The 26,081-nt window shown below is 46.2% G+C and overlaps 1 protein-coding gene across 1 annotated transcript in view; it reads right to left on the bottom strand.

Moving 5' to 3' along the window:
- Window positions 1-19,939, bottom strand: part of LOC147679581 (solute carrier family 2, facilitated glucose transporter member 11-like) — a 318,984-nt gene extending 299,045 nt beyond the window's left edge. The window contains exon 1 of the mRNA XM_086943164.1: window positions 19,773-19,939. Within this exon, the coding sequence (XP_086799290.1) occupies window positions 19,773-19,907 (135 nt within the window). The 5' untranslated portion in view covers window positions 19,908-19,939. The remainder of the gene's footprint in view (window positions 1-19,772) is intronic.
- Window positions 19,940-26,081: the final 6,142 nt, after the last annotated feature.

Raw genomic sequence — 26,081 nt, forward strand, 5'->3', positions numbered from 1 at the left:
GTTTTATGGAATTGTAACAATGCTGATCGTATTATTTTTAATCATATGCCTGCTTATGTTCGCAAAAATACTGCATCTTAGAGCACAGCTTGCCGTTCTCACTTTGTCAGCCCATGATTGACTTTGAATTTGGATGTTTTTTCTTCACTGTGCAGCTGCAGCTCCCCCCAATAAACCGCTGAAAACTTACCTTGTGCTGTGTGGCTCTCACCAATGGGACAACATTTGTTGTATTTTGGTTGCAGCCAGTCCTGCAGCAGTGGAACCCTGCCGTGTTTCACGGCCTGTGTTCAGGCGCCAACCAACATCGGCATTTGGAAGCAGAAGGTGCAGGAGGAGAGTCATATGGTGCCGCTGCCCTGATGCAAGCTCTTATCAACCCACTGGGGATTGTCTAATACGTTATTGGTGATTACCTGCAAGAAATCCACTGTGATAACACTACCAGGAACCACAGCGACCATCAGGCAGTTGGACTGTCACGGCCCACATGGGCAAGCGTTGTAATGAAAAACAAGTGTCCTGGTTTGGCTTGCCGTTCTCACTTTGTCAGCCCATGAAGAAGTGCGCGCAGAGCACAAAACACGTCGGCGATATGACTTTGAATATGAATGTTTGTTTTCAATGTGCAGCAGTAGCTCTCCCCAATAAACTGCTGAAAACGTACCTTGTGCTGTGTGGCTCTCACCAAGGGGACAACATTTGTTGTATTTTGGTTGCAGCCAGTCCTGCAGCAGTGGAACCCTGCCGTGTTTCACGGCCTGTGTTCAGGCGCCAACCAACATCGACATTTGGAAGCAGAAGGTGCAGGAGGAGAGTCATATGGTGCCGCTGCCCTGATGCAAGCTCTTATCAACCCACTGGGGATTGTCTAATACGTTATTGGTGATTACCTGCAAGAAATCCACTGTGATAACACTACCAGGAACCACAGCGACCATCAGGCAGTTGGACTGTCACGGCCCACATGGGCAAGCGTTGTAATGAAAAACAAGTGTCCTGGTTTGGCTTGCCGTTCTCACTTTGTCAGCCCATGAAGAAGTGCGCGCAGAGCACAAAACACGTCGGCGATATGACTTTGAATATGAATGTTTGTTTTCAATGTGCAGCAGTAGCTCTCCCCAATAAACTGCTGAAAACGTACCTTGTGCTGTGTGGCTCTCACCAAGGGGACAACATTTGTTGTGGATTAGCTGCCTCCAGTCCTGCCGCAGTGGAAGCCCTGCCGTGTTTCACGGCCCGTGTGCTGGCAGCAACCAACGTGGACATTTGGAAGCAGAAGCTGCAGGAGGAGAGTCATATGGCGCCGCTGCCCTGATGCAAGCTCTCATCAACCCACTGGGGATTTTTTAATGAGTTATTGGTGATTACCTGCAAGAAATCCACTGTGAGAACAGTGCCAGGAACCACAACAACCATCAGGCAGTTGGACTGTCCCCGCCCACATGGGCAAGCATCATAATGAAAAACAGGTGTCCGGGTTTGGCTTGCCGTTCTCACTTTGTCAGCCCATGAAGTGTGCACAGCGCACAAAACGCGTTGGCGAATTGACTTTGAATTTGGATGTTTGTCTTCACTGTGCAGCTGCAGCTCTCCCCAATAAACCGCTGAAAACGTACCTTGTGCTCTGTGGCTCTCACCAAGGGGACAGCATTTGTTGTGGATATAAATATATAACTATAAATATATATATATAAGCTCTTCTTAATTTATAAGGAGCTAACGGCACTCATGAGGACAGTGACCAAAGATCTTTTTTCCACCGAGATATGTGAATCCATCGCCGACCACTTTGTGAGCAAAGTGGAGAAGATATATGTGTCTTTTCAGCAGGGTCCAGCCGAAGAGTCCCGGCCTTGGATACCTGCCAAAGGCTCACTAAGAAGACATGTCTCAAGGAGTTCATGGTGCCTCCGAGGGAGGAATTGATCAAATTAATTATGGGTATCCATTCTGGATCCCCTACGGACGTCGCCCCTCCTAAAATTCTCAGGAGTCATTAACACCTCCTGTGGAACTACACAGGTAGTTTGGCCACCCTATCTTTTCAAGAAAGTAAGGTACTTGAGGAATGGAAACTTGCCCAGGTCGTTCCTATTAAAAAGAAAACTAACCAGAGTATTTCCCAACTGGATAAACTCCGCCCCATTTCCCTCTTGCCTTTCTGTGCCAAAGTGGTGGAGAAATTGGTCAATAACCAGTTGGTTAAATTTGTGGAGGATAATCATCTTCTTCACTCTACCCAATCTGGTTTTAGGGCGAAACATTCTACGGAAACTGCCCTTCTCTTCTCCACAGAACTGCTTCGTCAGAAAGTGGACGAAGGACAGACCGCTGCTTTGATATTGCTGGACTTAGTGCGGCGTTCGATACTGTATCGCACTCTAGACTTCTTGCCCGTCTGAGCGAGATGGGGGTTGCCGGGCCAGCCTATGAATGGATGGGCTCTTTTCTGGCGGATAGGAAATTCCAAATACACTGCCCCCCTTCAAGTCCACGCCTCGATCTCTTAGACAAGGGGTCCCGCAGGGCTCCATATTGAGCCCTACATTGTTTAATCTGTATATGGAACCCCTGGCTAGGATGGTGGAATCCTATGGGGTGTATATTGTTTCATATGCGGATGACACTCAACTGGTGGTCACTCTATCTCACAACCCAGTTGAGACGGCAGATAATTTTTCTGCTTCTCTTGTGGCACTTGTGGTCTGGATCAAGAGCAATTGCCTCCGCCTTAACGGGAACAAGACTGAACTTCTAGTGATTGGTTCCTCTCCATCAATTTAGACATCGGCCTGGTGGCCCGATGGCCTGGGTCCTACACCCAACCCCTCTGATACGGTGAAGAACTTGGGTGTTCTCCTGGATACCAATCTTTCATATTCCCAACATATTGGCAATATGGCAGGTAAATGCTATGGCATACTGAAGGTCTTACGTAAAATCTTGGATCTCCTACCCATCACAGTTAGGAAAACATTAGTGCATGCCTTGGTCACTTCCCATCTTGACTATGGGAATTCCCTGCTCTGTGGCCTCAGTAACAAGCATTAGAAATGCAATAGGTCTCGCAGCATTAGAGTTAGTGCTTTTAGAATTGTTTATGGGTTTTTTTGTAAATCTTTAGCATGAGGTTGAGGGTGAGTGAGGGTGAGTGAGGGTGAGGGGTTGAGGGTGAGTGAGGGTGAGGCTGAGGGGTTGAGGGTGAGGGTGAGTGAGGGGTTGAGGGTGAGGGGTTGAGGGTGAGTGAGGGTGAGGGGTTGAGGGTGGGTGAGGGGTTGAGGGTGAGTGAGGGTGAGGGGTTGAGGGTGAGGGGTTGAGGGTGAGTGGGGGTGAGTGAGGGTGAGGGGTTGAGGGTGAGTGAGGGTGAGGGGTTGAGGGTGAGTGAGGATGAGGGGTTGAGGGTGAGTGAGGATGAGGGGTTGAGGGTGGGTGAGGGTGAGTGAGGGTGAGTGTGAGTGAGGGTGAGTGAGGGTGAGGGTGAGTGAAGGTGGGTGAGGGTGAGGGGTTGAGGGTGATTGAGGGTGAGGCGTTGAGGGTGAGTGAGGGTGAGGGGTTGAGGGTGAGGGTGAGTGAGGGTGAGGGGTTGAGGGTGAGTGAGGGTGAGTGAGGGTGAGGGGTTGAGGGTGAGTGAGGATGAGTGAGGGTGAGTGAGGGGTTGAGGGTGAGGGGTTGAGGGTGAGTGAGGGTGAGGGGTTGAGGGTGAGTGAGGGTGAGGTGTTGAGGGTGAGTGAGGGTGAGGTGTTGAGGGTGAGTGAGGGTGAGGGGTTGAGGGTGAGTGAGGGTGAGGGTAGGTGAGGGGTTGAGGGTGAGTGAGGGTGAGGGTGAGTGAGGGTGAGGGTGAGTGAGTGGTTGAGAACTGAGACAGCACCCTATAAAAACACAGGTCATATGGTCCCATACGTGCAAATGGAAATCTCACATGTCAGAAGAGTGTGCAGGCACCCAGGCCATTTTGGAAAGGGGTGGTGGGGAAACAAACCACTATTTACAAACGGGGAGCAATGTGCGTGCTCAACACACCCACCCCATCGGCCAAGGGTGCAGGATTCGCTGTCAGCCTGGAAGCAGGAGGGAGGTGGCGCCTTTAAATCTCCTGCAGCCTCCATGTTGTCAGATTCCAACTCAATTGACATTTTTCCTGCGTCAGAAGAAAGGTGGGGAATGGGGGATGGAGGGAGTGTTTCATGAGACCAGCCTTTGGCCACTAGGCTGCGGCCGCACACATTATCCCGGACATAAAGGACATAATGAAAATGAGAAAGGTGTTGACGATTAATTGAAAAGAACAGAGGAGAGGAGAGGGCGCCATAGGTAGAAGATACGAGGGAGTGAAGCGAATTGGATGTACAAAGAGAGAAGCTGGAGGAGAGGGGAGGAGGAGGGAAATTGAGTAGGTGGGTACGAGCTGTGAGAAGACGTAGGTAGGCGAAGAGAAGAAGATGGACTGATCATGGATTTATTATACAAGGAGGCATAGCAGAATATGAAGGGGAGAGCAGGCAACAATGAAAGAGAGGAAGGGAGATGTGTAGTGATCGCATAATGGCTGCTATGAAAAGGGTACCTGGGAAGAAATAAACAAGAGTGAATGGATCAGGAAGGGAGAGGATGAGAGCCAGGGGGAGGGACATTGGTGTAGCTTCCATTGGTGCAGCGGCACCGGAGCCCAGAAGCAATAACGGTCCAGTAGACCATCATTATTGCTGCACTTCGCAGTTCATACTGCGACCAGGGTCCCGTTTTTTTCTTGCACGAGGGCACATGACACACCTGCTACGCCACTGTGGAGAGGAAGAGAGGCTGGCTGGTAGAATGGCGGGAGAAGGCTTGGTGTAGCACTGTAGAAGCGAGCGGATGTGTGGCTGGCGCGAGACGGAGGCACGGCGCACAGGATGAACGAGAGGGCAGGTTATGCGTGGGGGAGGCTTTGGAGCAGTAGTGTGGGTGAACAGCGGGGGTGGGTGTGCGGGAATATCGAGTGCGTGTGTATGTGTGCCTGTGGAGGAGGGGATAGTGGTGATGGAATTCAGTGTGTGTGCGTGCCTGCTTGCGCACACACACCTACAGACCCGTGCGCCACAAAGAAGAGTTGGGGACCGAGACAAGAAATGCTGAGAAGTGCCAGAAGGGGGCAGTTTCAAAGTCCACGACGAGGACAGACATGGCGGAGGCCGGCTCCCCCCTCAGTAGATGAGGCCAGGACTCGGAAATAAAGAAACACCTCGGTCTATGTGCGCCTTCTTCCTTCCGCAGAGCGCAGCACTGCAAGACAAATATGTACCGAGAACGGGGAGACTAGATGCCTCTAAGCACCTATTGCAACCAACAAAGATGATCCAGCCATCACCGTAGCCAGAAGAACAACCACATGTCCGGCGACAGCAGCGGCCTGGATGGCAAAGTGGTGCCACACAAGCTGGGACATTAAACGACCCCACCAAGCCACAGTCTTGCCAGACTAAAATTACAGACCTCAATTCTCCCCTCCAAGATGGCGCGTTCAAAACGCCAGGGAACACATACATAATACGAAGGCGCGGACTTGTGGCAAAGCTGATGCCAATTATCCAATTGAATCCCCTTTAAAAACAGCGCGTCCTGCCGAAGACCTCTGAGAGAGGAAAAAGACGAGTGCAACCGGAGCTAAAAGGTAAGCTGGGAACATCAACTAGCAGTCTATGGGAGTTACGAAGGACCTACTTACCGAGAGGGTAAAGCAGGATGGGAGAGAGAGATGGGAGAGAGGGTGAGTACAAGACGGAGGGGAGGGGGAGGAGAAATGCGACACGGCGGGAGGGGGCGGAGCGGGTAAACAAACACGGACGGTATCTTCTACGCGGGCAGTGAAGGCGGGAGGCTGTCAGAGGGAGCCTGGCTGACGAGCTGGGAGAGAGGGTGAGAGAGACGGCAGGATGAGAGAGAGGGTGAGAGAGACGGGAAGATGGTAGGGGGGTGAGGGAGACGGCAGGGTGGGAGGAGAAAGGGTGAGAGAGAGATACCAGGATGGGAGAGAGAGATGGGAGAGAGGGTGAGTACAAGACGGAGGGGAGGGGGAGGAGAAATGCGACACGGCGGGAGGGGGCGGAGCGGGTAAACAAACACGGACGTGCACGCGCCCGTGACTTTTAAGGTCAATGCGCATGCGCATAAGCTTAATGCGCATGCGCATTGACCTTAAAAGTCACGGGCACTGCAAGGAATCGCCACGATTCCTTGCAGTGTTGCCAAAGAGTGGATAACTCGCAATAGTCTCGCCTTGCTCGATGCGCATGCGCATCGACAGGCGAGACCTAAAAAGGGCCTGAACCAACTTCAATGTGTCCAAAATGCGGCTGCCAGGCTTGGCTTAAACTTGCAGAGGAATTCGTCTGGGAAACGTGCGCTACAGACCTTACACTGGTGCCCCATGCGGGAACGTATCCGGTTCAAAGCCATGTGCATTTCCCACCGTATTGCACAGGGCCATGGCACTGCTTACCTCCAAAAGATGCTGACCATATACCATCCCAAATGCCTTTTGAGATCTATGGGCAGCATGCAGTTTTTGGTACCCCGTATCTATAAAGCGCAAATGGGTGGGCATTCTTTTAGGTTTCTAGCCAGCAAACAATGGAACGAACTCCCCATTGAACTTCGGATGGAACCTTCAGAAATGCGGTTCCGGCTGAAACTTAAGACTTACTTGTTCCCTAAAGACTAGTATTGAGACAGGGCCTTACCTCTCCTGTCCCTTCCCCTCATCATGGACCGTTTTTTTTAGGAGTCTTGTGGAATGCATCCTCAGCACGGGGACGCACTGTTCGTAGTGTAACCAGGAGCTTAATAAATGTTTTTATTATTATTATTATGATACTAGCAGCCCGTCCCGACATTGTCCAGGTATGAATTGCTGCCGGCCAGTAGTATATTGTTTTGTAGGATTTCGTTTTGATAGCATTTCTTATCTGTGACAGGCCTGTGAAACGCTCCAATTCACAGTGCATTGCTGATGCACTTAAGAGTGCGCGTTCAGTAGTGTGTGAACTCGAGTTTCCCTACTTTATTTTTCCTTGCAATATCATATAGTGTGAACTCGACAACATGGCAGGAGCACAATTTACATTACAGAAGAACACATTCATTTGTGGTAGGCACGGGGAGACAAAGCGATTTGCCTGGAATCACAGGATTTGAGCTGATGCCGAGATTCGAACGTAGCTCCCCAGCTCTAAAGTTCGCAATTCTAGAACTTGTGGCGGGTGGTGTGTCTAAAAGTGTATGTCAGTGCTGGCCATCAATGAGAGAGACCTGTGTATTTTTCAAATCGGTGGTGAAAAAATATGAGTATGTTGCTGGAGTTGTGGGCCGCCGTGCCACCAATGTACTTACCGGGGGAGGGTAAACACCCATTATTCTGCAACTTTCTTTCCGCATACCATCACTCCGCATACTTTCATTACCAAAGTACCATGACTCCACAATGCCATTATAACGCACGGCATTACATTTTATATGCTTTTACCACGCATACATTTACAACGAAATTCGTTGTAAACGCATGAATGGTAAAAGCATGTTTTTTTTAAATGTTTAGATAAGGTAAGTATTGGTATAGGGGTATATGTTTTGGGGTACGGAGGTGTATGTTTAGGGGTGTTTGGGTATTTTAAGGGTTCAGATATAGTTTTGGGGTATGTGGTACAGGGGTAGTTTTAGGGTTTAGGGATAGGTATGGGTTTTGGGGTACAGGGGTATTTTTAGGGTTCAGGGCTAGGTTTGGGTTTTGGGGTACAGGGGTGTTTTTAGGGTTCAGGGGTAAGTTTGGGTTTTTGAACCCTTAAAATACCCCTGTACCCCTAGACAGAGGTAAACAAATAATGTCATTGAGATCTTAGGTGGATATAAAAGATTCATATAGGGGGATACACCCCTAGAGGCCTACAGAAACTGAGATGATATACTGTTAAATCAGGACCAAATGGTTAATAATGTTTTATATCTCTGAAGGTATCAAAAAGCAAATGTATGCACTTGATGTATGAATTGTTTGCTGTATGTAATGTTTTTAAACGAGCACTATGCACTTTACTTTTGCGCCATTTCCTACTCTTTACTCTGTAAATAGAGGAGAGATGCACATTTAAAGATGGCCGCGACGTTGACAAAATGTAAACATCATTGATGTCAATGATTTTAGCTCTGGCCGATGGGTTTAAAATGGCGATGCTTTACATACACAAACTGACACTGACGAAGCTGGATTAGCGAAACACGTCTGTCAGGGGTGAAGGGGGGTTTGCAATAAAATATTTCATAACGGATTCCAGTGTGCTGGCCATTATTTCGACTCTACAGTCGAATGTGTTCCAGTGTTTAAGCGCCCAACCAGCGCTAGCTTGAAGGCACCCGGGAGTTGGAGGAGCGACGGCGGTGAAGGAACCGGTGCTATAAATCAATATGGCCATTAGCCCCGAGGCACTTTTTTGAGCAACATGGATATTAGAGCTATGACAACGTGCTCGGAGAAGACTTTTCAAACAAGAAAACAAGTGGCTCACCGTTTGCTACGATGCGAGTGTGAAGAAGACGTCGGCTGACGACGACCGAACGCCTGCATCGAGCGCGATGAGTGAACTGTTTCCTGCATTAAGTTTGACATTTCGTGCTTTGCCTCTGTCCCGAAGGAACCAAAGTTATAGTGCAAACCCCTAAACGGAGTGAGAAATCATTGCCCCGTGTAACATTACGTACAAGTACATACTAAAGGGAATGATGATGTCGGGTAATGAGGACATAATGGGAGAGAGAGAGTCTGCAGCAAATGTAATGTTCAGGTCTGCCACAGATCGACCACCAAGAGTGGACACCACTACAACAACACCGATAGTGTGTAACAACTTGAAAACACTCTTTCAGAAATTAGAAAAACTATCAGAGAGAGAGGTCCGGAAATGGTGGGAAGCTACCTCTTTACAGCGGTATATAGAATGTGACAGAGTACCTAGGGCTCTCCGAATCTTTACGGTCCCGTCATATGAAAATCCGGATCCTGCTCTATTAAAAGACTGGGCGGAGTATACTGCTGAATCCTCGAAAGGAATGGTACGAATGCTAATTAAATACGCATGGAGCGATCATGAAAAATGCAAAAAAGAAATTGCACTTGTAGAAGACCTTATCTCAAAAGAAAATGATTCAAAGGCTAGTGAATATCTGAGAAGCGCTGTGAATAAAAGAATCAAGGTATATGAACTGGGTATTCGAAAGCGCAAACAAACTAAATTTCAAAGAGACAAGCAGGACTATCTATCTGGCAGAATATTGACTTTCGCTCGTAAGTTCGATGCCACCAGAAAACGACTCGCACAAGGAGCTGTAAGTACAAACACTACAGACACAGAAGAATCGGAAGTGTCTGAGGATGAACAACATAAAGCTCCTGTAACAAAAGAAAATAGAAGCGCAACACCTTTTTTGGACAAATTCCAAGTCATAAAGGAAACGCGCCAGAGACCACAACAAAGAAATCATCCTCCCCAACAACCAAGCCAAAAAGGAGGACAAGGCGGGGCAAGAGGGGTAAGAGGAGATATGCAGTCGACTGCCTCACCAAGGGTGACCCGGAGCACCTCAAATCGCAACAAAAAGAATAAATAATAATGACAGAAGAAAATAATGTCATCAATCTGTCGAAAAGAGAATTGACAGTGAATGAATTAAGGGTCCTCAAAAAAGGACTAAGCTTCTGTCCTGCAAGCGAATTTAATCTGGTAGACACAAGAATTGATCTGTTTAGATATATCAGAAAACTAAAATTTAAAAAAATCTTTCTTCTTCATCCACAAAAGGTGGCAGTGGAAACGCACACTGTTAATGAAATAGCAGAAATTACAGAAGAACACCCTAAAACTTTAGCAAATCTTTTATTGACTCCAACTCAAGAGATCTTAGGAAGTGGATCAGGCAACATACAGGGTGATGATGTACCTATACCGCAAATACGAGACCCAAGCAATATGAAGAAAAATTCAAAAAAACTGCCTGTGGCACCCTATGATGCAATAGATGTCTATAATGAAGCGGTACTTGCGGACATGGAAAGAATATCACAGGATAAGATGGATATGAAATCGTCCAACATCACAAGGAAAGAGTGGGAAGCAATAAGGTCCTTGAAAGAGGACAAAACTATTGAAATAAAGCCCTCAGACAAGGGGGGAAATATTGTGATTTTTAATAAAGAACATTATGAACAAGAAGCAAAAAGACAATTAAAAGATAAAGAGTGCTATATCACCATAAAAAGAACAGAGTATGTGAAAAGCATTACAGAATTCCATGGAATGTTGATCAAATGGAAGGAGGATGGCATGCTCAATGGTGAAGAGTTCTTATTTTTATACAGTGAATCACCCATTCTACCCACTTTTTACCATCTCCCAAAGATGCATAAACATGCCAAAAGACCACCAGGGTGCCCAATTGTGTCTTCAATTAGGAGTCTTTTGGAGAATACATCTCGCTTCATAGACTCGTATCTTGCTCCTATGGTGAAGGACTTACCGTCATACTTGAGAGATACACAAGACTTTCTCCATATTATGGACAGTATTACCTGGGATGAAAACATGCTTTTAATTACATTGGATGTGGTAAATTTGTATACCTGTATAGCCCATGAGACTGGTTTAATGACGATCAAGTGGTTTTTAGACAAAAAAACAGAAAAATACAGGTCAAACAGCAATATGTTGCTTAGCATGACACGCTTTTGTTCATACTTTAACATCTTTCTTTTCTCAAATCAAATGTACAAACAAACTAAGGGTACATCGATGGGCTCGTGCTTCTCCCACAGTTACGCGAACTTGTTCGTGGGCTGGTGGGAGAAGCACGTAGCTTGGGCTGAGAACAATGAGGCATGGACGGATAACATTTTAATGTGGACCAGATACATAGATGATCTTTTTATTATTTGGCGTGGAGATCGTACCTCGGCCGAGGATTACATCTTCATGCTTAATGATAATACTATGAACCTGAAATTTACAAGCACAATAAGCGCGACTAGTATTTGCTATTTGGATTTGGAAGTTTACATAAATAACAATACCCTTCAAACAAGACTCTACAGAAAACCAACGGCTGGTAACGCCGTTTTGCATGCGGCGAGTTACCACCCTAAGAGTCTGATAAAAAATGTCCCCTATGGAGAATTATTACGCCTAAAAAGAAATTCCTCAGAGGAAACCAATTTTCAACAAGCAAAAGATGAGGCTAATGACAGGTTCCTAAATAGGGGTTATTCCAAAAACATCCTACGACAGGCCTCAAATAAAGCATCTACAGTCAACAGGAGGGACCTCTTGGTGCCAAAAACAGTGCCAAAGGTGGAGGATGAGGTGAGAATGATCACCAAATTCAACACCAAATCAGGTGATCTGGTCCACTCTTTCAAGAAAAACTGGCATATCTTGACAACTGACAGCATTTTAAAGAAACATCTTTCTAAGCAGCCTTTAATAACATATTGGCGCTGTCAATTGCTCTCTGATCATCTTGTGAGCTGCCATTTTTCCCCAGAGCTACAGCCCACTAACCGATCTAACCAAAAAGGGGTTTTTCCCCTGTTTGCGCTGTAAAGCCTGCAAAGGGAGTAAAAAAAACTTAGAATATCCAGGTAGAACAGGTGAAGAGAGACCCAACAAAAAAATAAACAAATTGTTAAACTGCAATTCAGATCACACCGTTTACTGTCTGCAGTGCCCTTGTAAAAGAAGATACATAGGGAGCACCATCAACCCCACAAAGCTGAGGATACTAGAACATATGCGAGCAATCGTTAACAAAGACAAATCATATCCGGTTGCTCGGCACTTTGCAAAATACCATCAGAGCAATAGAGATCTGTTAAGCTTTTACTGTATCGACCAAGTAAACCGTCTAGAGCGTGGGGGGGACAGAGAAAAGGCACTCAGGGTCTTGGAGTCAAGATATATTATTGACCTCAAGACCATGACACCAAGGGGTTAAAATAACGATGAAGAATTGTGGGTCCATCTCTGATTATATACATGGGATCATGTATATTGTTAACTGTTATATTTCAATAATTTCTGAAAAACAACAAAAACTCCCTGCTATCTTATTTATGTCTCTCATCCGACATCCCCACATACTGAATATCCAAACAAGATACTCTTGCCCATACAGGGCTACAAAAAAACAGAGGTAAACAAATAATGTCATTGAGATCTTAGGTGGATATAAAAGATTCATATAGGGGGATACACCCCTAGAGGCCAAAAGAAACTGAGATGATATACTGTTAAATCAGGACCAAATGGTTAATAATGTTTTATATCTCTGAAGGTATCAAAAAGCAAATGTGTGTACTTGAAGTATGAATTGTTTGCTGTATGTAATGTTTTTAAACGAGCACTATGCACTTTACTTTTGCGCCATTTCCTACTCTTTACTCTATAAATAGAGGAGAGATGCACATTTAAAGATGGCTGCGACGTTGACAAAATGTAAACATCATTGATGTCAATGATTTTAGCTCTGGCCGATGGGTTTAAACTGGCGCTGCTTTACACACACAAACTGACACTGACGAAGCTGGATTAGTGATACGGGTCTGTCAGGGGTGAAGGGGGGTTTGCATTAAAATATTTCAGAACGGATTACAGTGTGCTGGCAATTATTTCGACTCTACAGTTGAATGTGTTCCAGTATATATATATATATATATATATATATATATATATATATATATATATATATATATATATATACATGTGTGTGTCTATATAGATATACATATATATTATATATATATATGTATATATATATATATATAAAATATATATATATATATATATTCTCTGCAAGAAAATAAAGGTTAAAGTGAAAAATGTCAGTTAAATCATAACAGTTTAAACTCACAAAAACACTGACATTCGCCAGTTACAGTTTACTGAGCTAACAAAATTTGTACCCCCACCACGCCCAAATGATTTTAAGTAATCAAACAATAAAAAAATTTACTCTAACTCCCTGGAAATTCACTCAAAAAAAAAGGTTAAAGTGACGTTATAGTTAGGTATGGTACTATTATCTTAGTTTACATTTTTAAAAAACTCATAAATTCACCCCAAAAACAAATGAGGTTAAAGTTATGTCATAGTTAATTGAAAATATTAGTTAAAACCTAAATTTTAAACTCATGAAAAACACTGAAATTCCTCACTTATAGTTCAGTGACCTAACTATAGGTTGCTCGCCGCCATGCACTGATTACTACCTAACACATTAGATTTCTCATGTATGTATGTAAATGTATAGGCATTTATATAGCGCACTACTTACCCGGAGGGTCCCAAGGCGCTTCGACTGCTGCGAAACCCTTCCTGGCTTCCCTGACAGATGGTCTCTTAATGGGTATCTCCAGGGTGAGACCAGGCATCCCCGGCGGTCTGGTGGGCCGTTAGTGAAGATGAGGCAAGCTAATGCCCAGAGTTGCCGAGTGTGATCGCTGATCAGAGTGGGCACCGAGGCGAGAGAATTATCGAGTCCGCTGACCCTGGTCCAGAAACCTGCCGCGCCGGGAATCGAACCCTGGTCCCGGGCCGTCCTCTGCTCTCGGGTCTGCCGCCTCTAACCAGTGAGCCACACTACTCATGACATGTGCAATTGAAAATATCATTGATGACATCTCGAATTATGTTTTTAGTGAATTTCTAGGGTTTTGCAATGTAAGCTAGAATCTTTGTATCTAGCACAACTATGAGATCACTTTCATCGTAGTTTTTTCAATTAATTTCCTACATTTTGTAATGCGTAATAAGTTATCTTTCTCTCACTTTTAACTATACTGTTGCTTCCAGCTTTTGTTTGTTGAGTGAATTTGTAGGTTTTTTTTTAATGTAAAGTAAGATAGTATTACTTTAGCTAACCATATCATCGCTTTAACCTTTGTTTTATTCAGTGAATTGCGGGTTATTTTTAATCATATTTACTGCACTGCCTCGCTGAGCATATCCTTTAACAATGTACAGTACAGGATGCAGGATATAAGAAATTGGTTCATTAGTTGTGCAGGATATGAGGCTTGCACAAGTAAAAGATCTGCAATTGTTTCTTTACTGGGAACCAAGTACTCCATTGTAGCTCTCTCAGTGTAGCAAAGAAGAGCACTACAAGGAGTACTCATCTGAGGGCTAGTATTCTCCATTCACCAGCACGCAAAAAGACTCAATAAATGATTGTTCAGTCAGTGCTTTCTCTTTAAAAAAAGGAAAAGTAATTTTTTTGCACACACGCTACTAAATACTATGCATTAATTTGTAAAAATATACATCAAAAAGACAGATATACCTTGGGTGACATTCTGAAACCACATTTGAACCCTAGGGGGTCATAACCCACAAAATCAAAATACCCGCTACCTATTCAAGCAAGAAAATCGCAATATACTGGTGTGTCATTTTGGATAAAGTGGGACTATTGGCTTTGTCAGGGGGTAACCACATTGACATTTGAGGCAAGCTGATTGGCTTTCTCAATGGCTAACAACATCAATATATATAAGGCACGCCTATTGGCTTTGTCAATGGATCTCCACCCTAAAGGAAAAAGAATCAGAGGTTGAGAGTCAGCATTAAGACCAATGGATTCAGTATGCATTCATTATGAAGAAAAAGCTTTGCAATGGTTACCAAATGCAATTGTCAATAAAATACTTTTGAATAAAGTATTGCAAATCATAATATTTGTCTGAGTCTTTGTTTACCACTTCAGGTCACATAAATTAAAATGCAGCCATAAGACCCACCACTAAGGTCCCCTGCACTCCCAAGCTGTAGAGCAAAAGCTCCGTCCCAGAGAGTGCTTTAAAAAATACTACAAGGTCTCCCCAGGGCATGCGTTCTGTGACCCGGGAGCCATAGGGGTAATGTCTTCAATGAATTCCTCATGTGGGCTGATCCAATCCCTGCAAAAAAGACAGAGACCTAAGGACTCCAATTCTCCCAGACACTCTCAAAGAATTCATCAGAAGGGCTTGAGCGCCTGGCTGAAGAAGGAAATGTTTAGAGACGGTTTAAGGAATGGGCAAAGTGGGCATTTGCTCTAGGCTCCGGTCTTTTAATCCCCCACCGTACCCCGCCATCCCAGGAAACTGATCTCTCTCTCTCTCTCTCTCTCTCTCTCTCTCTCTCTGTAGCTCAACTTTGTCCATTTCTCTATCTGAAGTTCATTCCACTTGACATTACCTCTGACTCTCTCTCTTTACCTGTCTCTACCTAAACACTCCATCGTCCTCTCTATCTCACTTATTTATTGATCTATCATCCATCACTGGATGCCTGACACCACCCCCCTTTACTTGTCACTCTACTTCTATCCTTTATCTTGCTCATCACTTACACCTCTCTCTGTCTACCTTGCATCTTCCCTGCCTACCTCGCATTTCTCTATTTCACCTCTATGTCTCTGCTTATCTATTGTGTTACTCATCTTCCTCACCCTCACTAAATCCACTTCTCTCCCTCTCATTATTATATCTACCCCTTTCGCTGGTTCTACCCATCTGTACATCCCTACCCATCTCTCACAATTTTGCCTGCCTCGCCTCTTTTTTTCAAATACATTTTTCTAACTCATATTTCTGTACATGTCTCTAATGACCTCACTTCTATTACTTTCACCCTCTGAGCCTATATCTACATCTCATCTTACTACACCCGCTGCCCCCCTCACCTCCCTCTCTACCTCACTGATCTATTCCAATCTCACCCGTGTATCTTTCTGCAGTATAATCTCAACTTCAACTCTGTCTTTACCTCACCTCTTTATGTACCTCTTAATTTGTCTGTACCTTGTCTCTCTCTACCTTTCAAAAACCCATCTCCTTATGTCCCAACTCTTCCTCACATCTCTCTTTCTCATTACTCTAACGCACATATCACTACCTCATTTCACTTTAGCCCTCCCCTCTCTCTCACGATCTAATCTCTAAAGATACCTCCCATGTCACTCACTACCTCACCTCTCCCCTCTTTCTACCTCTTTCCTCTCTCCATCACATGTATCACCAGCTTATCTAGTTCTCACAAACTCTTTTTCTCTCTTTTCCTATTTTTTTTCTGTTTACCATTACCTCTCTCTCTCTGTGTACCTCTTTCTCTATTACAATTCAACGTCTGAACCTCACCTTTCTGATTATATATCTCTCTACCACACTACTTTGCCTCTCCTTGAACACTCATTCTACTTCACTTTCTACCTTCATATCAAACTGACCTCTGCTTAGCTACTTCACCTGTCTTTCTACAACTAATATTCCTACTCCTCACCTCTCACCTCTCTTGCTGTACCTTTCTCTTTGTTTCAATACTTTCTTTACATGACTCTTCTATGCCTCACTTCCCATTGTGTCCTTCTCTCTCTACGTCCCCACACATACTCCACCTTGTATCTCTATACTTGTCTCACTACCTCTGGTTCCCAAGTCTTCTACTACTTTCCAACTCACCTCTCTACCATACCTTGCTCTGGATCCCAACCCTCTCTAGATGTCCTTCTCAGTCTCTCTCACTCTAAAACTTTATCTGTCTCTCTAGATTTTTTTCTCCTCCTACCTATTCCTCGTTCCACCTCTCTGAATCTTTTTTCTGGTTTCCTCAGCTTGCTCGCTTTACCTTATCTCGCTCCTTCTTCACGTATGCCATCACATTCAATGCCATGCTGCTGCCTCTTTTGGTTTGCCATACTTAATACTTCTCTGTTCTTTTTCTGTCTCATGCCCCATCCTATTCCTCTTGCTAAGCAGAACTGGGGGTGCCTGTGTGGATCGAAAAGCATATGTATATGCGGAGGAGGGGAGGAACAAGGTTGGGGAAGATAAAAGTGGGAAAATTCGCAAAATTGTACCCAATAAATATTACTGCAGACAAAATGGCAGTTGTAAAGGGGAATTTGATTGTAAATATCTGCTTTTCCTTCCCCCCTTATCTGTTGGCCATTTGCCTAAAGCTGGCTACCCAGGAAGAACTTCTACATCTGTCATGTGGAAGACCACTGAATCATCAAGACGTCTTCCTCATTCCCTCTGTAATGCCTGTTTCTTTGCTCACTTGGCCTCTATTTTCTATTCCTACTGCCCCTTCTACCTGTTCTTATTGTTTAGAGGGGTCCTTATGGCTGCTTAAAGAGCTATATAAATAAGTGACGTAGCATTGCTTAAAATGGCTGCAGCCAACAACCGTGTGTTGGTTTTCTCTGCTATCTGTAGGCTTCCATCTTGATCTCTCATCCACTATCTGGCAGCCTGTACACAACAGCAGGCTGGACAACAAAGAAGTCATTCATATGAGACACTGAGAAGGTATATGCAATCTCCACCAAAGTCCTTCTTCCACTTCATTCTCTTATCACACATTATTCCTCATTCCCTCATTTTTTCTTCATCATATCTAAAACACCCAGTGCATCATCCCCTTGTCCTACAATACTCAATATTGCTCTTAAACCCTTCATCACACAGTCATATACAGAACGTTTACCCTCATCCGTCTCCCTTAGCCATTCCCATCAATATATGTGTCCCTTCTGGCGTACCTGCTTCAAACTCTACCACCACAGGCCTCCTTCTCTCTGCCCTTTTGCTCTCATACTCCTCGCTCCATTGTTCCTTCACCCTTCTGTCAGCACTTCTTCTCCTCGTCTCATATATTATGCCATTTAATCTTCTTCCTATCTTCAGCCACGTTACGTAGCACCCTACGATTACTGTCCTATCACCTTACACTCATTCTTCACAAAGAAACATTAACAGGCACCAGATTGTAATTGTTTCTCATCTCAATGATACTCATTGTATCAACCTCTGAAGGATGAATGGCTTAGTGGGCCCAGCATGATTAGAACTTGTCAACATGGCACTAAACATAGATCTCGGGGGGGGGGGGGTGCATGCATTAACCCTAAGAGCCACAAGAACCAGCTATTTTGGCCACTACCTATTGTCATTTTCAGCTTTATTGCCCTGGGGACAGGGCATTAAAGTAAATTTCGGAGCGGCTCCTTCAAAGCTGCTCCGTGTTTCACAGTGCACGCAGCACGCCGCCCGCACTTTGAAGAAGGGAGAGAGGGACCCTTGCAGGCGGATGCAATGAGTGACTGTACCCACCTACAGCAAGATGTCTGGAGGCTCCTTGGGCCCCCTGTCTCCCTCCAGGGGGCTGCCTTTAGTCGGTGCACTGCAGGAGCACCAACTTTTTGTGGCGCACTCTCAGTGCGCCTCATAAGGGCATGTTTGCATGAGGCAGAGGCAAAGTGATTCCCTCACTCGCATGGGACTATGATAGTATGTCCCCATGCAAATGAGGGAGCGCCCTCTCCTGATAGCGTTGGCACTACATGTGCTCTAGTGCTATCAGTATTAACGAAGGGGACACACAAGAGTCTGCGGCCCCTTCTCTAATAACATTTTGCCAAGGGGGCGCACAAAGTGGGCTCACATGCCTGTTGCGCCATTGGAGCGCAATGGATAATATGGCCCCAGGTCCGCATCCCCAGACCAGCGCAGGGAAGCTGAAAACCAGTCCGGCCCTGTTTCTATAGAAAATTCAATAATTATCTAGAAAAGTGGTCTAACGTCCATTTGGACTAGTAATAGTAGCATGACTATGTTTCCTCTATAAAACAAGCAAGCATTGGCATAGCCAATAGGTCTCGCTTTTGGGACCTTATACGTATTTAGTTATGCAGCACAGTATCCTTGGTGCAACAACATTAACTGTTGCATGGCTAAACACTTATAAGGCCCCAAGGCAAGACCTATTAGCTATGCCAATGCTTGTTACAACTCGGAAATGTACTTCAAACTTCAAACATGCATACTTATGTGACACAGCTGCTAAGTTTCCCAGATCCATTTGTAACTAGTTAGTCCAGTTCCGTTTTTTATTATAATTCTCGGAGTTTTAGTCTTCTTTAACCGATTTTAAAATCAGCGTAGAAGTCCTAGAATGCTAAAAAAAAAAAACAGGACTTGATAGTTAATCATGCATGGTGGACCTATGAATCTTGGCAGGTAGGCTGTGGGACGAACAAGCAACAACATTATTTCCCTCAATTACATAAATAAAACACATAACGAGCTTGGCCCCAAGCCCCCCCCCCTCCCCCCACCCCCCGTCTCGTTTGAAGCTGAAACGGCAGTACAAGTTTTGCATCAACAAATAAAAAAACATGCATTTTCAGGATTTTGGTCAGACATCTTTTGCCAGTAAAATGCAGGTTGCATTTATCCAGGGAAAGTGTTCAAATCCGTGCAAATAGGTGAACCAATGCCTATGCCCGGAGTGTTCCCGAGTCCACTCTTATTGGTGCAGTAACACCCCACAGTGTAATTACCAAACCCCGGAACTTCAGTAATTTCAAATGTTGCATTATGTCTCTGGTTTTAACTTGGAATTCATAATAATTCAAAGACTTCACGTTGCACAGTTGCATGTGCCAACAGCTCATCCATTCTACTTTTCATCTTTGCATTCATGTCCCAGTGGGTCTGTTTAGTGGCACACTTTCAATACCAAAATGCAAAGGCAAAACCGTCCAAGAACAGGTACCAGGAACAATTGAGAGCTCTGGCTGAGAAATTAAATCTAATGAATTTACATACACAGATGTATATAAAGACCTTGCACCTCAGTCGTGAAGAATGATGCTTTCATAAGTTGTTTTTTTTTTTAGCTTCAAAGACTTCATCAGGTTGGGCTTACCCGGCTCGGCCTCTCCGGCGCCTTCAGCAGCGGCTCCTTCTCCATGGCGCAATCCGGCTCGCGCAGGGCTGCTCTCTGTAAGCGGTCGTGGATGTCCGAGTACACCATGGACTGCAGCCGAAGGCCGTGAGACATCACTGTGCCGTCCCTTTCTTTAAAAACTCGGGCTGGGCTGAAGTGAAGACAATAGACGTCATTATACGGCCTGCCGCTTCCCTGCGGGTTATCATATGAGGCCACGCTTTGTAAAAGACTCTCTTCACTTGCTTTAGAGCAAAGCGAGACCCGCATTTGTCACGGAGCTTGGGCAAATGATTTACAGTTACTTGAAGGATAGGGCCCCGAGGTTAGTCAGCTGCTCGCGGGGATCTGATAACAATAGAAAGGTTCACCGGGGTAGAGGTGTTTTATACATTATTTTAAGAATGTTTTGTATTAGTGGGAAGGTCAGGCACTATTGAACTCCGCTGCGATTTTTATTTTTTTTGCAGTTTTTTATTTTATCATGTAGCGCAAACTCAACTTGAAGGTATTGGGGTGCTTAAATGAGCACCAGTTAAGATACAAAAGGACACATTGGGGTATATTTACTAGAATTGCCGCAAACCCGTTTTTGCATTGGTTAGCAGCAATTTTCTTAATGCTGTCGTATCACCGAAAACTATTGCCCTGTTAGCAACGTATTTACCATACTTTGCTACATGGCGATAGTATCAGCTGGCCGCGCGGAAAACTGCCGCTAACACTAGCATCAAGGCGATAAAAAAATTACCGCTACAGAGAGAAAAGTGACGAAAGGCCAATAGGTGGCAAAACAAATCACGCCAGTCAGCCTAACGTCACTTTTTTTAGCCTCTAGAGCACGGGTACTGAAAATATGTCTCGCGGCCCGCCAGCGGCCCTGCAAGCCTTCCTTGGCGGCCCTCGGACCTTACAGACATCAAACCTGTGTTATTTTTAAAAAAAAATGTTTTTAAGTGTCAGCAAACACCGCCTACTTCTCTGTGGGGGCCGGGCGATTCCAGCCACAGTCAGAGTGGAGCTGCAGGGGTGCTAAGAAGAGGTGAACAAAGCCTCATTAACATGTAAATGGTCTTTTAAAGACCTGTAAAGTACTGGGGTGCGGCTGTGCGTGTGCCCGGGAAGCTGTCTCAGCTGGGCTGACACACACAAGCGGGGTGTGGGGAGGGGGAGGACAGCAGGCGTGGTGACAGAGGACAGCAGGGACAGAGAGCCCAGTGAGGTGGGAGGGCAGCAGGGAGTGAGAGCCTGGTGAGGTGGGAGGGCAGAAGGGAGTGAGAGCCCGGGTGAGGTGGGAGGGCAGCAGAGAGTGAGAGCCGGGTGAGGTGACAGAGGGCAGCAGGGAGTGAGAGCCGAGTGAGGTGAGACAGATAGAGATAGAGACAGATAAAGACATATAGAGACAGAGACAGATAGAGGCAGACACAAGTAGAGACAGGGGCAGACACAGCCAGATAGGGTCAGAGACAGGGACAGAGGGAGACAGATAGAGGCAGAGCCAGATAGAGGTTAAGACAGACAGTGATAGAGACAGAGAGAGACACAGATAGAGACAGAGATAGAGGCAGGGACAGATTGAGAAAGAGACCGACAGAGACAGATAGAGGCAGAGATAGACAGAGATAGAGACAAAGAGAGATAGAGGAAGAGACAGACAGAGACACAGACAGACAGAGACAGATAGAGGCAGAGACAGACCGAGACAGGCAGAGACAGAGAAACGGAGAGGGAGACAGAGGGAGGGAGACAGAGACAGGGACGGACTGAGACGGATAGAGGCAGGGACAGGAACAGACAGATAGAAGCAGAGTGACAGAGAGACGGAGAGGGAGACAGAGAGGGAGACGGAGGGAGACAGAGGGAGAGAGAGGGAGAGAAAGGGAGATAGAGGATGTGAGGGGGAGGGTGAGAGAGGGAGACAGAGGGAGACAGAGAGAGAGGGAGATGGAGGGAGTCAGGGGGAGACGGAGTGAAAGAGAGGGAGTCAGAGGGAGGGAGACAGAGGGAGGGAGAAATAGGGAGACAGGGAGAGAGAGACGGAGACAGAGAGAGAGGGAGACAGAGAGAGTAGGAGAAAGAGGGAGGGAGACTGAGTGAGTGAGACCAAGGGAGACAGAGAGAGGGAATCGGAGGAAGGGAGGCAGAGAGAGCGAGTCAGGGAGAGATAGAGGGAGGGAGAGGGAGTCAGAGGGAGACAGACAGAGGGAGGGAGACAGACAGAGAGAGAGAGAGGGAGACAGACAAAGGGAGGGAGACAGACAGAGGGAGGGAGACAGGCAGAGGGAGGGAGACAGAGGGAGGGAGAGAGATAGAGGGAGGGAGACAGATGGAGGGAGACAGAGGGAGGGAGATAGAGGGAGGGAAGGAGACAGAGAGAGGGAGACAGACAGAGGGAGAGAGAGGGAGGGAGAGGGAGGGAAAGGGAGACAGAGGGTGACAGAGGGAGGGTGACAGAGGCAGACAGAGAGAGGGAGATGGAGGGAGTCAGGGGAGATGGGGTGAGGGAGAGGGAGACAGACAGAGGGAGGGAGACAGAGATACAGAGGGAGACAGAGAGAGTGGGAGACAGAGAGGGAGGGAGACAGAGGGAGGGAGACAGAGGGAGACAGAGAGAGAAGGAGTGGGAGGGAGGCAGAGGGAGCGAGTCAGGGATAGACAGGGAGGGAGAGTGAGACAGAGGGAGACAGACAGAGGGAGGGAGACAGACAGAGGGAGGGAGACAGAGGGAGGGAGATAGAGGGAGGGAGATAGAGGAAGGGAGGGAGATAGAGGGAGGGAGATACAGGGAGGGGAGATAGAGGAAGGGAGGGACAGAGAAAGGGAGATAGAGAGAGGGAGACAGAGAGAGGGAGGCAGGGAGAGGGAGACAGACAGAGGGAGACAGAGAGGGAGACAGACAGAGGAAGAGAGAGAGAGAGAGAGAGAGAGAGAGAGAGGGGACAGAGACAGAGAGTGACAGAGGGAGACAGATAGAGGGAGGGAGACAGACAGAGAGAGACAGACAGAGGGAGGGATACAGACAGAGGGAGGGAGACAGAAAGAGGGAGGGAGAGGGAGAGAGACAGAGAGAGGGAGACAGAGAGAAGGAGACTTAGAGAGGGAGACAGAGGGTGGAATACAGATGTATGGAGACAGAGGGAGGGGAACAGAAGGAGGAAGACAGAGGAGGAGAGAGGGAGGCAGAGGGAGGGAGGCCGAGGGAGCGAGTCAGGGAGAGACAGAAGGAGGAGAGGGAGACAGACAGAGGGAGGGAGATAGAGGGAGGCAGACAGAGGTAGGGAGATAGAGAAAGGGAGGGAGATAGAGGGAGGGAGGGAGACAGAGGGAAGGAGGGAGGGAAATAGATGGAGGGAGGGAGGTAGAGAGAGGGAGACAGAGAGAGGGAGACAGAGAGAGGGAGATGGACAGAGGGAGATAGACAGAGGGAGACAGAGAGAGGGAGACAGCGGGAGGGAGACAGAGGGTGGAATACAGATGTAGGGAGACAGAGGGAGGGGAACAAAGGGAGGAAGACAGAGGAGGAGAGAGGGAGTTGGAGGGAGGGAGGCAGAGGGAGCGAGTCAGGGAGAGACAGAAGGAGGAGAGGGAGACAGACAGAGGGAGGGAGATAGAGGGAGGGAGACAGAGGTAGGGAGATAGAGAAAGGGAGGGAGATAGCTAGTGCGCTGAGTATGTGAAAAAAAATACAAGTAAATTTGTGCGAAGCGTGTAAAAGTTTAATTAAATAAAAATAACATACTTCGAAGCTTGTGCTCTGAGCATCCCCTAAATGTTTTAAAAGTAAAAGTAACTGGGGAAGAGTATTTCTCTTTGAAATGAAGCTCAAGGCCTCGCGGCCGTGAAAGTGAAAGCAGGGATGTTAATTAGGGGGGAGGAGATGTGAGGCCGGAAAGGAGCATATGGGGATGGGGTGTGAGTGAGGGGGAGCAGAAGCCTTTGATGGTGGTGTGCAAGGCCAATGGGAAGCTTCATGGCCTGGGGAAGCTTCATGCTTGAGTGCACCACATGCATTGTAGGAAATCCTTCTGGTTTAGGAGACTTTGGTTCAGATATAATAGATTCGAGTATAAATGCTCGACCTAGTAAAAACTTGACTGTGCATTGCTTTTCTGACTTGCTCAATTTAAACTGATTCGTGCTATTACTGAATGATTATCAATTAAAAACGAATCTGACTGATTCGAATTTGTAACCTTATGAATCTATTAATAAACCTTACACACAGCCTGACACGCATGCTCACACACACAATCATACACACAGGCACGCATGCACACACACACACACACAGCAGGTGCTAATCAGTATGTAATGCACACTGCAGTCTGGATCTCAGGATTCCTGAGGACGAGCTGACCTGATCTTTTAATGTAGGCAGCCACCTACTGTAAAAAGGATTAAAGATGAAAGGATTAAACAATTTTGAACCCAAAGTTATGAGTTTGATTTGAATTGCTTTAATATTTATTCTGCCCACTCAGTCGTAACAGGCAGAAGTTGGACGGAGCAATTTATTTTAAAAGAGTTACATTTTAGCTGATAGCCCAGACACAATAGTAAGAAGAGAGACATAAAGACTAGTTAAGTAATATATAGTGCAGCTTTTGATTGGTGCATGATCATCAATTATTTTGTGAATAGCTCCTTGGTACAGAGCTTGTTTGTGATTCTATTAAGGACCGGGAGGCTCCGATTATGCTTCTCTTTCTTTACTGCAAAACCATAGCAGCCATTCAAAATGTTTATAAACAAAAACTGCAAATCCCATGAGAATAACCCAGGCCCTTTAAACACTTCCTCCCCAGTGCACCAACATAGCTTCTCTGTAGTGTAGTTCCTATTTTCCCAATAGGCTCTGCGCATTGGAATAACATATTCCATTGATTCATTTCCTGGATTATCAGTGGTATTCCGGTCACGTGCCAGAGGTAGAGCAAGCAGCATAGCCGGCGGTGAAGGCAGTGAACGCGAAGAGAAGGTGGCGGATTTGCCGACAGCGTTTCCAGCATTTCCAGCACACTGAACTGTCTGGCAGAGGAGGTGAGGCCGCGCAAAACCGGCACAAGGCGCGGGAGCCGAGACGCGAGCGAGGCTGCCGGTAGAGGCAGCCGCGAATTAAGAACCCGAGGAGCCGGCCGGGAAGGCAATCCGACTAGGTCTGATTTGCCTGCGGTCCCCCCGTATGCTCCGCTCGCAGCTCGGATTCTCGCAAGCTCCCCTGCCGCTGCCGTTTCATCCTGTTCCATCTTGCCTCATAACTTAGCCTCAGAGAGGCAGTGAGGCAGTGAGACACAAACTACGAGCACAATACACCACGACCTATCTCCTCTCCATCTGACACCTACTTATACCTTGCAACTTGCAAAATCCACAGAAAACATAGAGAATTACAGAAATTTCATAAGAGTAACATTGCCTCCCTACAAGCTGGACAAAACTGTTAAAATCTGCTGCCTTAGATCATAGTTCACAGGAGCCAGGAGCTAGATCTCAGGGGGCTCCGGGAGCCTTACCGCAAGGCTCAGTAAGCAGCAAGCTTCAGTAAGCTCTTCAAGCCACAATCCATCAAAACCATTACATCGGGCCACTAATTGATAAGGCGAAAAGCGGCTGAACAGCTAACATCCACAAGCTTTCAAGCTTTCCACACTCCACACTTCCTAACTGCCATCGCAAATAGCCGGCGGCGAGCAGAAACACAGTAATGGGAACAAGAAATTCGACGCTCCTACAGCGCCAAGAGATATCCCGCCCTCATAAGACAGCAAAGCGCCTTAAAGAAAAAATGCTGTACCCCTTTAGTGGAGGGGCCTCCAACATGGGACCAGATTATAGAGAAGACGTGGAGGCGGAGGTAGCAGTGACCTATAATGGAGATACCTCAACAACAACTCCCCAGGTAAACAAGCTCCAACAGCGTCAGCCTACGCCCCCACACGGGCCTATGCCAGCATTAGACAAGGGCTCACCATTAAGTAGTCATAGAAAAGCAATCGCCAATTCTGCTAATAATAACAGAGACATACAGGACTTTTTTCCTCACAAAACGCCTAATTGTGCACACCTGTATGCAGACCAGAAGAACAATATGACAAACTTGGAAACAGCCACTAACTCACCAGGAAATAACACTCTTCTGAGCCCAGCAATTCCGCTATCCCCAAAAATAATCATAGCACCGAGTGGCTTACCAGCTCATACAAAACCGACAATGACCTTGCCCAATAACAACGCCGGCTTAGCTAGCTCCCAAGCAATAGTAACTCAACAAACCTGGGACACCCAAAG

The sequence above is a fragment of the Lissotriton vulgaris genome, chromosome 11 (assembly GCF_964263255.1).
Source record: "Lissotriton vulgaris chromosome 11, aLisVul1.2, whole genome shotgun sequence".
NCBI classification, from domain to species: Eukaryota; Metazoa; Chordata; class Amphibia; order Caudata; family Salamandridae; genus Lissotriton; species Lissotriton vulgaris.